We start from the raw sequence: 13,379 nt of genomic DNA, 5'->3' as shown, positions 1-13,379 counted from the left end.
TAAGGACAGGAGCTCAATTTATCAGGCATCAATTCTGTATTCTACAGTATCAACCTCCTTAATATCAATGAACAATAATAATAAAAGTTTTCATACTAATTCAAAAGTTGAACCAAAGTGTATTTTGAGGTGTTTAATTAAATTTCTTCATTTAGTGTAATGTATTAAATCATGCCAATACTGGCTTAATAAAGATTAAATAGCAAACAAAGTGAAATATTCAAGCTTTTATTGCATGTTATAACAACAGTCACAATGCTGAATGAAATTGTTACATGCCCTAGATAGGCAAGACTGAGTAAAATTGACAGTGACTAAAAATGGGCAGACATACAAATCTTTCTGTATTTATTTTATGAACAAGTATGTAATCAAGGTGTCACGTTTTTTTCCCCCAACTATTGGCAAGGCCTTAAGAACATTAGCTTATTTAGAGAGCTGCATGGTCAGGGCATCTATAAGCTCCTGTTTCTTGGTTCCTGTTGTACGTATTCCAAACTGCTTGCATGCATCTTTTAGCACAGGAACTGTCAGTTTGCCCAAGGTGCCCTTTGCCACATGGTTTTTCATCTCTTCCTCAGACATCTCAATTTTTGGCTTCTTTTCAGCACCACCACCGGATTCAGCTGTGCGAAAGGATGAGACAATTCAAGATTCTGTCAGTGTCATCCTTCAAAGTTTATGAAAGTAGTGGCAACAGTAGTAAAACGAAAAATGTAGTAAAAATATTTTGGATACTGCCAGCCTCAGGAAGTTAGTATACAGAAGTAATACACTCATTTCCAATGCATAATGAACTATGCTGCTCTGTCTTTGCACCTGCAGAATTTCATAGTGTTATTGTTCATTAGGCATGTTATCAGAAGGACAAAAAAAAGGAAAACTTATTTTCTCCCATTTATTATGAATATAATTTTTTATATATTTTTTTATATTTAAATGAAACCAATAAAGAAATATATTATTATTGCAATAATACTGTACAATCAAAAACAAGTATTTCATAATTTTTTTATAATCTAAATCATTTTTTATTTTATTTTACAGACTATTTATATATTTTACTAATATTTATGGCTGTCTTGCTTCCTTTCCTTTCAAACGTTAAACTATAGAACTTTAAACTTAAACTTAAGCTTAAACTTTTACATTTTATTGACAACAAATTATTTTTAATATGAATTTGGCAAGAGAGTAAATTGCACGTGTTGCAATTTAAAATGCATTTACTGAGTGACCAGAGATAAAGTTTGTGTGGAGTTTGCTGTGAAATGAGCTACTCTGAGGCACTGGAAACGCCAGCTCATGAGCTGCTCTCGCTTAAATGGACACAGTGCCGCGCTTCAGTGGCCAGTTATCGGCCAGCTAGGGAGAATCACCATTTCATTTACTCGCGAGCGACCGATTTGTTAATTGTTGACCCTGGCTGAGACTACAAATATGTTCTGAATCCGAACATAGCTGCTCATTGGCACCGCTAGCTTGTGCAGTGCTGTCGGTGCAACTATATGCAATAAATAAATGTATTTGAAAACAGCATTTTTTCAATGGGATTTACGCAATTCACGTGGGTCATACATTTTAGGTTGAAAAATACATAAATCCGTATAATTATGAAAAAAAATCAATAAATACATCCCACAATCATGCTTTAAATAAACATAAAACCATCTGAAATCTCACCAGGTTTGCGTTTAGCTGCAGGCTTTCCCTCTGGGTTATAATCAGAAGGATAGACTAAATCTTTAAACTCTTGAACCAGCGGGCCAAGACGATCATCTATCATTTTTACCTTGGGCACTGAGGGAGCATAAAAAGTGTGAGAACATAGTAGGATAAAAAAAAGATAAAAGTGATCCATTTAAAACAATCAAAACACAAGAAATACTTGTCAAATCCTCAATGGGCTCAGGTGCAAGCATATCAAGAGCCAAAGCCTCCAGATTCCTGTAGTGCTGTTGCAGCACTGGGTTTTCAAATGCATCACTCCTGTAAATACAGAAGACTTGCAGTAGAAATCAACTAAAAATCCATGATTGAAAAATGCACTTACGACTGGTAGAAAACCACACACCTGTATTTAAAGCGGAGCTTATGCACAATCTCTTTCATCTTATCCACCTGCTCATCAGAGGCTGTGGGACCCTCGTGAACATCCAAAGTGCGTATGTCATCAGCAAAGGGAAGTAATATCACATGGAAGCCTAAAATATAGGATCCCACAATTCGATATTTCTTGTTGATATCAATTACCCATACAGTTGAATGTAACAGTTCAGTGTAAATCAGGGATGGGCAACTTCGATCCTGGAGGGCCAATGTCCTGCAGAGATTAGCTCCAACCCTAAACAAACTCACCTGAACAAGCTAATCGATATCTTCAGGATTACTAGAAAGTTACAGACAGGTATGTTTTTATCAGGGCTGGCCCTCCAGGACCGAAGCTGCCCATCCCTGGTGTAAATGAACATATCTGACAAGTCTTGACTGCAGTTACAGTACCTGGAGGTGTTGCCTGGGTTTGACTCTGATCCAGTTCTTCTCTCTGGGGAACTAGTGCTACAAACCGAGGCGGCGTGTTACGACGAGGGATGTATCTGCACAATGCAAATACATTTTTTTCACTGCACTTCAAAAGCAGAGCTGTAAACATACAGGAGCTTCCTATAATAAACAAAAGAAAAATAAGGAACGGCACATCAACTTTCCAAAATATGAAAATAAACTGTTAAGAAAATATATGGGTTGAACTGAAAGAGATGCTTAGGCATCAACAAATGAAGACCAGCCTGATATCTGCTCTTCCTCAGGGTAAATGAAGAGTGCGGGTCGTAAATGATGGTGCAGTTTGAGGCGGTCCATGGGCTTAAACCCCATCAGCACCAAACCTGGATCATCAAACTTCTTAATCTCATCCACCTCATCCTTTTCCATCACAATCTGTTTCTTCCCATAAACCTGCATAGTTAAGTATTAAGTTAATATAGTATGATTAGAAAATATAGTAACTTTTAAGTAAAGGGTCACTTACAGCAAGTAAAACCTAAATTATAGTGTAGATTTGTTCTAGTACTGATTTTGATTCGAAGTGACATCTAGTGCTGTACCTGTGCCCTCTTCATATCATTTGGCAAAAGTATGCCCCCATTATGGGTGTGAAAGTAGCGGGTTTTAGTGCGCACAGGTTCGTTGTTATCTCTGTAAAGTCTGACGGCAGGAGGTTTGGTGGCAGTCCTGGCCAACACATATACACCGACTGCCAGATTGACACCTTCTCCGAGCGAGAATGTTAACCTTGAAAACAAATAGGTGTAAATCAAAGACATGCACTCTTTTGTCCAAGAAACAATGTTGCATTTTTTTTTCCACCATGAAATCAATGTTTTTTCTGGAATAATACAGTGTTTATCATAAATGATTTATCAGTAAATTATTTTTAATCATTTAATCATCACGGCAATTAGCAAATGACAATGATTCCAACGATCCAATCAATTCTCAATGTACAAAATCTAATCCCACCATACATTTTTTCTTGTTTGAAAAGCCTTTTTATTTAGATATGTCACAGTAGAGAACAATTTGCAATTCGAATTGCAATTTCCATTTCATGCCAAATATAGATTGATCTTTGACATGCCCGAAGCAAACTGCATTAAAATCCTTTAAATTTGAAACATTATTAATGCTAATCAAAAAAAAAGAAGAGAGAAAATCTCTCACTGCTCTTGACTGAATCATTTTTGTAACTTTAATAAGAATAAAAGTATATTTAATTTTCACCGTAAAGACTACCTATGTATTGTTTTTTTTATTCATGTGATTACTTTATACACCTTATGTAGCATTATTTCTTGTGCTTGAAGTTTTTCAGGTAGGTCTATTTCATTCGTGTCTTTGTTCTATTGTAGTTTTTTTTTTTTTTTGATCTTTCTTTGTTTACTTGTCTTCAGTAAGCTTGAGAGTTTTTTTAGGCTAGTATTAGTTTTTTAATGATATTGAAAATGATGATAATAATTATGAAATTTTATTTAAAGCAAAAATAACTATGTTGTGTGATCTATATTGTTTTCGTGAAATAAAATTACTAGATTTTGGTCATATCGCCCACCCCTACCTGCGACCCTTCATAAAACAAGTAGTTTGGAGAATGGATGGACATGGTGCAGTGCATTTACCTGCTTTGAGCTCTTTTCTTCAACTCTTTAGCTCTGACCCTCTTCTGCAAGTCCTCGAGTTTCCTGGAGGGCTCCGTCTGGACGCCAAGCTCGCTTTCATCCTCTGGAGGGCTTACAATATCACAGAAGAACAGGGAAACATCGAACCCTCCAGGCTTTGTGAGGTGCATCAAGTCTATGACCACACCTGAAGAACAAACAGAACATAGGCTATACAATGTCCATCATTTGCCACTGAAACCGTGTCATTTTACCCCTCTATTCGGCCTACCTGTCTCTTTAAGATCAGCAGCTTTTGTACGAGCCTGTCTGTCTTTAGCACCGTCTCCTCCGTGAGGGTCATCTCTGCAAGTGAAGATCATGAGGCGCTTGTGCGACAGGCGTAACTTGATGTCACTGTAAAGGTTGGAGCAGCACCATAGAGCCTCTCCAAGGGAAGTTTCCCCACTGCCTATGATCTTTCCAGCCAACTGAGCTCCTTTCTCACCCAGCAGTTTATCAATATCTTGTACACGCTGAGCTCCTGAGAAGGGAATCATGAGATAGAATCACCATCATATACGCAATCTGAAAAACAAAAAGAGTGAGTAACCCACCAGGAGAATCCAAGTCGTGGTAAACGTAGACATGCTTGAAGGAGTTCCTGGGGTTCTTGCTCTGCTCAGTCCCATAGAACACCAAAGCAACCAGATCTTTGTCACTGCTTATGATCTTACTAGTGTACACACTGCGCACACACTAGATACAAGGGAGAATAACGTCTATTAGACATGCACAGAAGTTAAACACAGGAAAATGTAAAGCAAATAAAAGATAATAATGAAAAAACAAAGCTTGTTAAAGTTAGACTCACCTGCATAGTCATGTCAAAATTTGATGGCTCTCCATCCTCACCCTTGATGAACATCTCTTTGGACGCATCGATCAAAAACACCAGGCTGTCACGGCCACTAACTTTGTAATCGCCTATTAATCAGAAAGTTATAAAGGATTTATGTGTAATCACATCTTAATTTCATACATGCAAGTTTAATGGAGGAAAAAACGAGCAACTTATATAGATTCAATAAATGCAGTTAGCTTTGCTAACCTCCAGAATCTTCTTCGTCCTGCTCAACATCATCGTCTTCGTTTTGATAGTACTCTTTCCAGTCCGCCATTACTCTTTGCTTTATCTAAGAACCGCGTCAGGGTTACTTTCAAATACAGTTGGGGAAAAAACAAAGCAGTTTTTCTTAAACTTGAATCAGGCACTTTTATCTTTTGAGCAAGAGAACTTTGTATCCATTTGCGCCCGCGCATGCATCCAGTGCGCCACAATTTGAGTGACAGGTCCACTAGCGTATCACAGACGACTATTGAATAGCAAGAACCAATGACAAGACAAGAGCGAAGTGATTGGTTAATCCAAGCAAGAGGAAGTAAACAAACGTCTCTGAGAACCGCTTTAACAGTTTAACAAATACTGTTTACAGTGTTTATATACGTGTTTACCATTTGTAATGGTACTTTGAAGCAAGAATCTTAAAAAATATTAAATATTTTTTATTTTTTTTAAATAAGGAGGTGATACATTTTCTGTCCGTGAGCGAATCGTTCTTTTCACCCGGATCTTTTCTATGAATGTATTGAGTCGGATCTCAAAAAATGGCCTGAACCAAATGGGTCTGAACAATTTGTTCACGAATCAGACTTCCCTTTCGAACGTGTCCGGCTGCAACAAACGGAACTGGAGCTGATTTAGAATAACAACCCTAATAAAACGTAATCGAAAATTGGCAATAAACAGCAATATGTGCCATATATGGTTTTACTGAAACGTTTTAGAGCATGTTAATATCACGACGAGATGTCACTTCATGATGTAGAAAATCGCTTTATCGGCATTTTGAACCGGTTTAATGAAAACAACTGTTCAAACGAACCGATTCGCGAAACTGACTACTAACGTTAGTTGATTCAGTGGTGAGCTTCATAGATATATACACTAGATGTCGCCTTGTATACGGCAGTTCATTGGAACGAATCATAGGAACGAATGCGTCAATAGAGCCGCCATCTTGGAACAGGGGAGCCCCTCCTCTTTAATGCATCAGCGTCAATGTAGGCAAAGGTCTAACGGAAATAAAATCACCATAAATCGTCATGAATGCGATTTTCTAGTTTTTATGGTTCGTTCCAACGGTCAGACATGTATTTATCATTAAGTCCAGAGGAAATTTAAGGTTTTGATATTAAGATAATTACTTCTTTTTCAAAATATAATGCATAGTGCTAGTAGGCCTAAGTTTATTAGTCACATTCTTCCACTTGAGTAAACTTAGAATAAACTATTGCTATATAATACATATAAATGAGCAAAACTTGGCCACTAAATATTTAATATTCATTTATTTTAATGATCACAATTAAAGTTTTAATTCTATTAAATTGAACAAGCGCAACATTCAGCATTCAATCAAATATTCTAAAAGATGTTTTATTAAGAATAATGTTATTTCAACATAATATCTCGTTATTTCGACATAATATGTGTGCGTGCAACAAGCAAGAAGTGCATTTGTAAATCCGGTGACGCGTGCATTGATTTTTATTAATAAACTTCTGACAGTGTCGACTCGGCTGCAGAGATGAAGTTGACGATCGCCATCTCCGTAGTGAACGCGCCTATAGAGAGAAATGCACATTACATAATCAGAGAGTAGCCTAGCTTTTTTCTTTCGTTTTAAATTATTTCGTTTAGACTATTCAAGCTTTGTGTATTTGATGTATTTCTCATGTCTCTGTGAGGCATAGGCTGAGTTTCGTTAAGTTAGGATGAGATGCGCTCCAGTTAACGTGCAATAAGTAAGTGACCGCGCGGACGCCTCCATGATTATATTAACAGGCAATTTGTTGATGAATAAAATTTATTAAAATTAAGATACAATTTATACAAAACGAAATTCACTTTAAAGAAAGGCTTTAAACAGTTGACATTTTCACAAATTCCAGTGTCCTTCCACACCTCCATCCCCAGTTTGCAAGGAAAAGAAACAAGCCCTTGAGCCCACTGTAGCCGTGTGCAAAACTCACACATACATAAGATTTGTGGAATTCTATGTATAATAATCATGGATGTACTGTTTGAAGATTGACAGGGAGAGGACCAGCATACTATTAGGACTGTACTTACAGGATACAAGCGTCACACGTTTTCTTTTTTTTTTTTTCGTTAAAAGGTTTGAGTACAATCGGTAAAAAATCAAAAGTTAGGAACAACACAGCACATCACAGCCAAAAGTGGGTATTGAGGATCAACTCCTGCATATTGTACATTTTAAACACAAGGGTCGCTTATTTAGCATAATATCTAAAGAGTACAGCACATTCACAGTTCATTAGCTGTGCGAGAATCACAGTTCATTTTCTTCCTCCAAGCAGAGAAATGTACACTGAACTTATAAAAAAACAACTTGACTACTACCATCCACAGAGTAAATGTAATCCCATGCTGTCTGGTTTAGATTTCGTTCGTGTGAACATCCATACGCAGCACAAAAGTCCGGTATCATCCATGAATTCGAAGTACAGGCGGAGATAGCAGCCTTACCTAGCTACTTCCTATGACAAGACCCCTGTTCCAAGATGGCGGCGGTTTTGACGCATGTTTAGAACCCCAAGGCGACATCTAGTGTATATATCTATGGGTGAGCTTGAGCAGTCGTGCGTGTTTTAGTTTGCCATCTAGCGTTTTGGAGGTTATTACAGATGTTTGGTAAGTTAATGTATCTCTGCTACCATTGGTCGGGTCCCCGATGAATAAGCACATTTGTCACAACCGGTATTAAAATATTTTGAGTCACTCTGTGACGGAGCTGCCTTTGAATGCTGCCTGCGTCGGACCTGTTCAATATTTTCTTGAAATAATTTAAACTCAACACGAATGCGTTCCTTGTATGAATGTTTAATGCGATGATGGAAATTTGATCCAGAAAAACAGTGAAGTCTTGTTTTTCGAGTTAAGTCAGAGTGAGAAAAACTAAGTTTCAGTTTGCTAGCAGTAGCATTGGGTTTTTGTTTGTAAACACACGTTTGTCTAAAGTCGTCGCGATGGCTGATGGAAGTTCTTACAACGTAAATTTGTACATTTATGACCTGTCAAAAGGACTAGCCCGTCAGCTGAGTCCCATGATGTTAGGTGAGTTCTTCAGATGGCCGGAGGATGTTGGTGATGCTTCTAGAATAGAGCTTCATGTTTTTGTGTTGAGATTGTTTTTGTTTATGACAAATATTTTTCATATATTTTATACATGGTAAAGCAAATATACCTTATTTAAAATATGTAAAGAAATACTGACAACAATTCTTCTATATCTAAACTGACAGGAAAGCAAGTTGAAGGAATATGGTGAGTATTTTTAACCTTTTTTTTTTTTTTGCAAACCTTGCTACTTATTATCAGGCAGCAGATTTAGATATACATTGGGGTCCAAAGGTCTGAGACCACTAGCGAAAATGCTTATGTTTTGATTTTGATTTTCTTCTAATTTTATAAATAAATAAACCGTCTTTATTTGATTGTATTGTTCTTTGGTAACTTAATGAAGGCACACGTCAATAGTGGCTTATGGGGAAGAGTTTTTCTATGGAGGAGGGGGCATCACAAGCTGCTATCCGGTAAGAAATGATCATTGGATCTGTATGCATTAGATTACAGTTTATTTCTTAAAGTCGCCATGAAATCAAAATGGACAATTTTATGGAATATTATAAATGATTTGTCTGTGGTCATTATTATTATTTTTATTCATGTGCCCTCATAATCTTTTATCAAAACTTCCCCTCCCTCTTGCAAGTTGCAACGTCATCTCTTCATTTTCTTGAGCTTGAGGGCGGGACAACCTGTCACTCACATGAGATAACAGCAGTTAGTAATATCAAACTGCAATGATCCAACGATCTAATCAATTCCTAATGGACAACATGAAGTCCTTTTTTTTTTTTCTTGTTTGAGAAATCTTGTTGACTTCACACAAAAGGGAAGTAAAGACTATCACAAATTCAGTTTCATGTCAACTTTAAGAAATCTGCAAGTTGAAGGCTACTTTATATATTTGGAGGCATTAAAAACATAATAGGGTCTAATGTTTGTAACCCATCATAATCAAGAAATACTCTCATGTTTCAGGGTGGTACTGTTCTAGGCGTGCCCGATTCCACAGTGAACCTTGGAGACACCGAAGTTCCCCGGGACCTCTTTTTGGAATATCTGTCTTCTCTCAGGGAGTCTACTTACAGGTCAGTAGCCTATATTTTTGCATTTAACAGGAAACTAGGGGTGTAACAATATATCGTGTCACAATATATCCAATACAAAACTGCAAAAATATGTATCGTGGATAGTTCACCCAAAAAAAAATCTAGTTTTCAGAGTTTTAGTGTCAGTACTACATTAAACTACTATATATAATGTTGAATATAATGTATAATAATGCAATGGGGGAATATTTGTGGGTCCTGATAATGCCAAATGTCTTATGTTACCAGTAAAAAGTGGCCTACATTATTTTAAATATATCTAGTCAGTGACAGAGTGCAAGCATATTCGTCTAAAATAATTCTGCATTTTCAGCTTCAGAATCATGAATATTTTTTATTCTAGTGTCACTATTGTCCTGTGCATTGGGTTACCAAGTCCAAGCCTATTCATTTAAACCCACAATGTAATATCAAATTTAGCATTTTAGTCAACAGTACATTTTTGTTAACCTTTTATCCATATGTCTTGGAGTATCGCAATAATATTGTATCGTGAAATGTATCGAATTGTGACATGAGGGTATCGTTACACCCCTACAGGAAACTGCAAGTACTGTTGAAATTGTCATTTTTTTATCAGAATATTTTTCTAGTTTAATATTAAGAGAAAATATGGCAGATGTGTTTGAGAAAACCAATTTTTTTTTGCTATTCTGTTTGCAGTTTGCACTAGTGGTACAGAAATGACACCTTACACACCCAACTCTGTACTACTTCCTCCTTTTCTTTCCACAGCCCTGAAAAATACCACCTTTTTGAACACAACTGCAACACCTTCAGTTCTGAGGTTGCACAGTTTTTAACAGGATCAAAGATTCCCTCATACATCACTGACCTCCCATCTGAGGTGCTCGCTACGTAAGTTTGCCCTTACAACTTTGCAATCAAATATGTCATTGACACTAGTATTTGTAATAACTGGATTGAATTACATGATTTCTTCTCCATAGACCTTTTGGACAAGCGCTCCGTCCTTTTCTAGATTCCATCACTATCACTCCATTGGGGAACAATGGCATGAATGGATATGGCCAGAGGTAGATCTGGCTTCATCTAAGAATGTGTTATTACAACAGTCATAAAGAGTCACATAGTGCCTTTCCAGATAAGAGAATCGTGTAAACAAAAATAGCTCTTATTTAACAGCAGGTCTTCCAGTTTTTCTGCTCAGTGCCTTTTCATAAAGTGACAACTTTTCAGTCTATTGAACTTTTGAATGTTTCCTTCAGTGATTTGTGATGCATACAGTTGCACCTATTAGTCTGTATAGTTGACTTTTCAGTACAGCATTTACAGCTCCGCTGGCAACAAAACCAAACCTAAAAATATATTTTATTATAATAAATAGATTTAATGTGCCAAAGCAAATTCTAGCAGGATTCCCCTCATCGGTCTGCAGGTGTCTCTGTCCTACCTCAACATGATCTGCAACTTCAGATGCTTTGAGAGCAATAAAGGATGAGAATAAGGTCATTGATTCTTAAAAAATATGCTATTTTGATTGATGTTGAATGTATAGACAATTAATTCTCCTTTACTGTTAACAGAGGTCATAATGTGCAGTACTTATTTCCAGTCAGTCCCTCCATACATGTTTAATCAGTCACTTCCTTTGTACTTTGCTGATTATTGATACTTTGTTTTGTAACTTATCTAAACCTTACCTTTATTCTGAACAGTTAACCTTTATATCAATCCTAGAATGCCTTGAATATATACACTCAAGATGGTTTAAGGTGATCAATGTTATAGGAAGCACAATAAGTGTCACAAATCTAACGAGTGTTTTTAAAGTGTGCAGGTATGACCAGCAATGGACCAGTTATTGTATAAGTCTTGACTCCTGTCATTTAAAAAAAACACCAAAAAAAAAAAACACATTTGTTACTCTGGTTGTAAAAGGTCAAACTCTCTAAAGTCCATAGAACCAGTGTAATCATAAACACATTACAGTGCCATTAAGCATTTTAATCTAAAAAAATAACACAATTTTAGATTTGTTTCTAACTTGATATTTTATATATGATAAACATTCATTATTCATAGTAAAAATTTCTGCAGTATGATTTATTTCATTTAGTTCAGGTTGTGCTGTCTGATGTATCTGTGCTACTGTTGTTCTGTAAATACTATTTAGAGCTCTTTATTCCTTTCTGCCTCAAATAAACCTCATTTATGTATTTATGAGTTTAATATCATTGTGTCCCTGTTTGAAAAACATAAAGACAATATGAAAGTATAAAGAAGTGGTGGTTCTGTTTTTAATTGTCAGGTTGCATGACTTTAGTATTGTATATTCTGATAAATGCTATTGTAATGAATAGTCCACTGGGGGCGAGTTGAAGTGAACCCATGCGCAGTTTATTGAATCCAAAAGTGAACAGATACAAGATAAAGACTTGACAACATGAACACGAACAAAAAAACTCACCAACATTGGTTTACAGGGAACAAAGCTAAACGAGACATTAGGAACATTAGGGCTATTTATACACGAGGACGAATGAGAAACAAGAAACTCCAGTGAATAATCAAACAATGAACCAATAGCAAACGGAGCAGAGAATCACATGACTGGATCACATGAGGACAAATCAGGAAACATGACCATGACTAAACTTCAGAATAAAAGACCTGAAAACAAGAACATGAACAAAACTCACAATTAAACGTGACGGTTATTGACCGTTTAAGTTTTCAGGTGTAAATGTTACCATGGTCATTTAAAAATATCCTGTATGATTGGTTTGAATTTTAAATCTATTTGGCTAGCTTTAAGCAACAATGTTTCAGATAAATGTCTAAGATAAATGAATGATTCCAGAGCCAACACACTATGATTTCTATAAAAGTTTTCCATAGTTAAATTCGCTAAAAAAAACTTTACACGCAGAAACATATACTGTACAAGTACAACAGTCTCTACTTTTAATGTTGCATTTGAATTGCATCATCTTGTTCACATCCTCTATCATCATCTTAAAGGTTCTTTATACATAGTGAAAATATGCTGATGACAGGTTAACTAGGCAGTCTTTAAAAATACAGTAAGAGAGCTTATTTGCTTAAAGTTTTCCAGTTTTTTCGTTCTGAATTTGAGTCTTGTAAATCCAACAAATCAGATAGAGAGACTCTCATTTCTATATCATGTATGGTTGGCACTCACATAGCAGTTTTCTTCTGGTAGCAGTCCGCTCACACAATCCCTGACATTTATATGATTTCATGGGCCATGCCACTAATTACCCACTACAGCTTTTCAGGATGTGATCCTCTCATCCAATATTACTGTCACACGCTGATAAAAAGATTTTACATCTAATCATGTGGGTAATGTACTTTCAGTCCCATTAAAATAAGAGGGCAGAAGGGCAAGGGAAAACGTGAGACTGACTCCATTGCTCATGAGATGAGCAGAGACATTTGAGAACATGTGTGTTTATAGTATACAAAAATACATTTATAAAACATAATCCTTAAAATGTACAGTAGGTGGTATTAAACGTAATCTGACTGTTGATGTCTTCGTCTGCAGCTTGGGCTGTGGTTTACATAAAAAAAACTGATCCGTTGTGCACGAAAGTGTAGTTGCTTGAAGGTTATGTGTGAGTTAGGTAAAGCTGAATGACAGATTGTTTTTAGTACATTATACAGACATGGGTGCACAATCACCAACATAAGAAAGAAAGAAAGAAAGCAGATTCTTCTCAGATCTTCTAAGCGTGAATGTAAAAGATCGTTTATCAATGTATACATGTAACATGCTGCTGGCCATTTAATGAGAAATAAAACAAAATGATACACACAGGTAATTTGGTCATAGTCACAATATTTTTTAAATGAGATAAAAAAAAAAAAATATGTTTCCAATATTTAAATAATTACCCAAGACACTATAGG

General features: G+C 36.2%; 2 protein-coding genes across 3 annotated transcripts; one reads left to right on the top strand and one right to left on the bottom strand.

Moving 5' to 3' along the window:
* Positions 1-212: 212 nt before the first annotated feature.
* Positions 213-5,517, bottom strand: xrcc6 (X-ray repair complementing defective repair in Chinese hamster cells 6). Of its 2 annotated transcripts, none has more exons than XM_084134379.1 (12): positions 5,269-5,517; positions 5,032-5,144; positions 4,775-4,916; positions 4,450-4,701; positions 4,179-4,365; positions 3,108-3,294; positions 2,790-2,958; positions 2,503-2,664; positions 2,075-2,204; positions 1,889-1,989; positions 1,684-1,800; positions 213-626 (listed from the first exon to the last, which is right to left on the bottom strand). In XM_084134379.1, the coding sequence occupies exons 1-12, from the start codon at positions 5,336-5,338 to the stop codon at positions 427-429; spliced, it is 1,830 nt and encodes a 609-aa protein (XP_083990505.1). In that variant the 5' UTR covers positions 5,339-5,517; the 3' UTR covers positions 213-426. The 2 variants fall into 2 exon arrangements, with proteins under 2 accessions (XP_083990505.1, XP_083990504.1); XM_084134378.1 differs by having other exon boundaries at positions 2,503-2,660; positions 2,786-2,958; positions 5,269-5,508.
* Positions 5,518-7,977: 2,460 nt separating this feature from the next.
* desi1b (desumoylating isopeptidase 1b) lies at positions 7,978-11,659 on the top strand. Its single transcript, XM_084135488.1, has 6 exons — positions 7,978-8,358; positions 8,547-8,568; positions 8,768-8,837; positions 9,349-9,458; positions 10,215-10,337; positions 10,430-11,659. Exons 1-6 carry the CDS (start codon positions 8,271-8,273, stop codon positions 10,518-10,520), a joined length of 504 nt encoding a protein of 167 aa, XP_083991614.1. The 5' UTR covers positions 7,978-8,270; the 3' UTR covers positions 10,521-11,659.
* Positions 11,660-13,379: the final 1,720 nt, after the last annotated feature.

The sequence above is a fragment of the Abramis brama genome (genome assembly GCF_963993115.1).
Source record: "Abramis brama genome assembly, chromosome: 14".
Lineage (NCBI taxonomy): Eukaryota > Metazoa > Chordata > Actinopteri > Cypriniformes > Leuciscidae > Abramis > Abramis brama.
The sequence above is the reverse complement of the archived record's forward strand: the minus strand, read 5'-3'. Positions and strand labels throughout refer to the sequence as shown.

Bases quoted from the DNA above. Each gene is read 5' to 3' on its own strand.
- desi1b (XM_084135488.1), top strand. From the start codon at position 8,271: ATGGCTGATGGAAGTTCTTACAACGTAAATTTGTACATTTATGACCTG. The intron at 8,569-8,767 runs GTGAGTATTTTT...AACTTAATGAAG, and splicing joins AAGCAAGTTGAAGGAATATG to GCACACGTCAATAGTGGCTT. The intron at 10,338-10,429 runs GTAAGTTTGCCC...TCTTCTCCATAG, and splicing joins CCATCTGAGGTGCTCGCTAC to ACCTTTTGGACAAGCGCTCC.
- xrcc6 (XM_084134379.1), bottom strand. From the start codon at position 5,338: ATGGCGGACTGGAAAGAGTACTATCAAAACGAAGACGATGATGTTGAG. The intron at 4,917-5,031 runs GTGAGTCTAACT...CCTTGTATCTAG, and splicing joins ATTTTGACATGACTATGCAG to TGTGTGCGCAGTGTGTACAC. The intron at 2,665-2,789 runs GCTGGTCTTCAT...TGTTTATTATAG, and splicing joins TGAGGAAGAGCAGATATCAG to GAAGCTCCTGTATGTTTACA.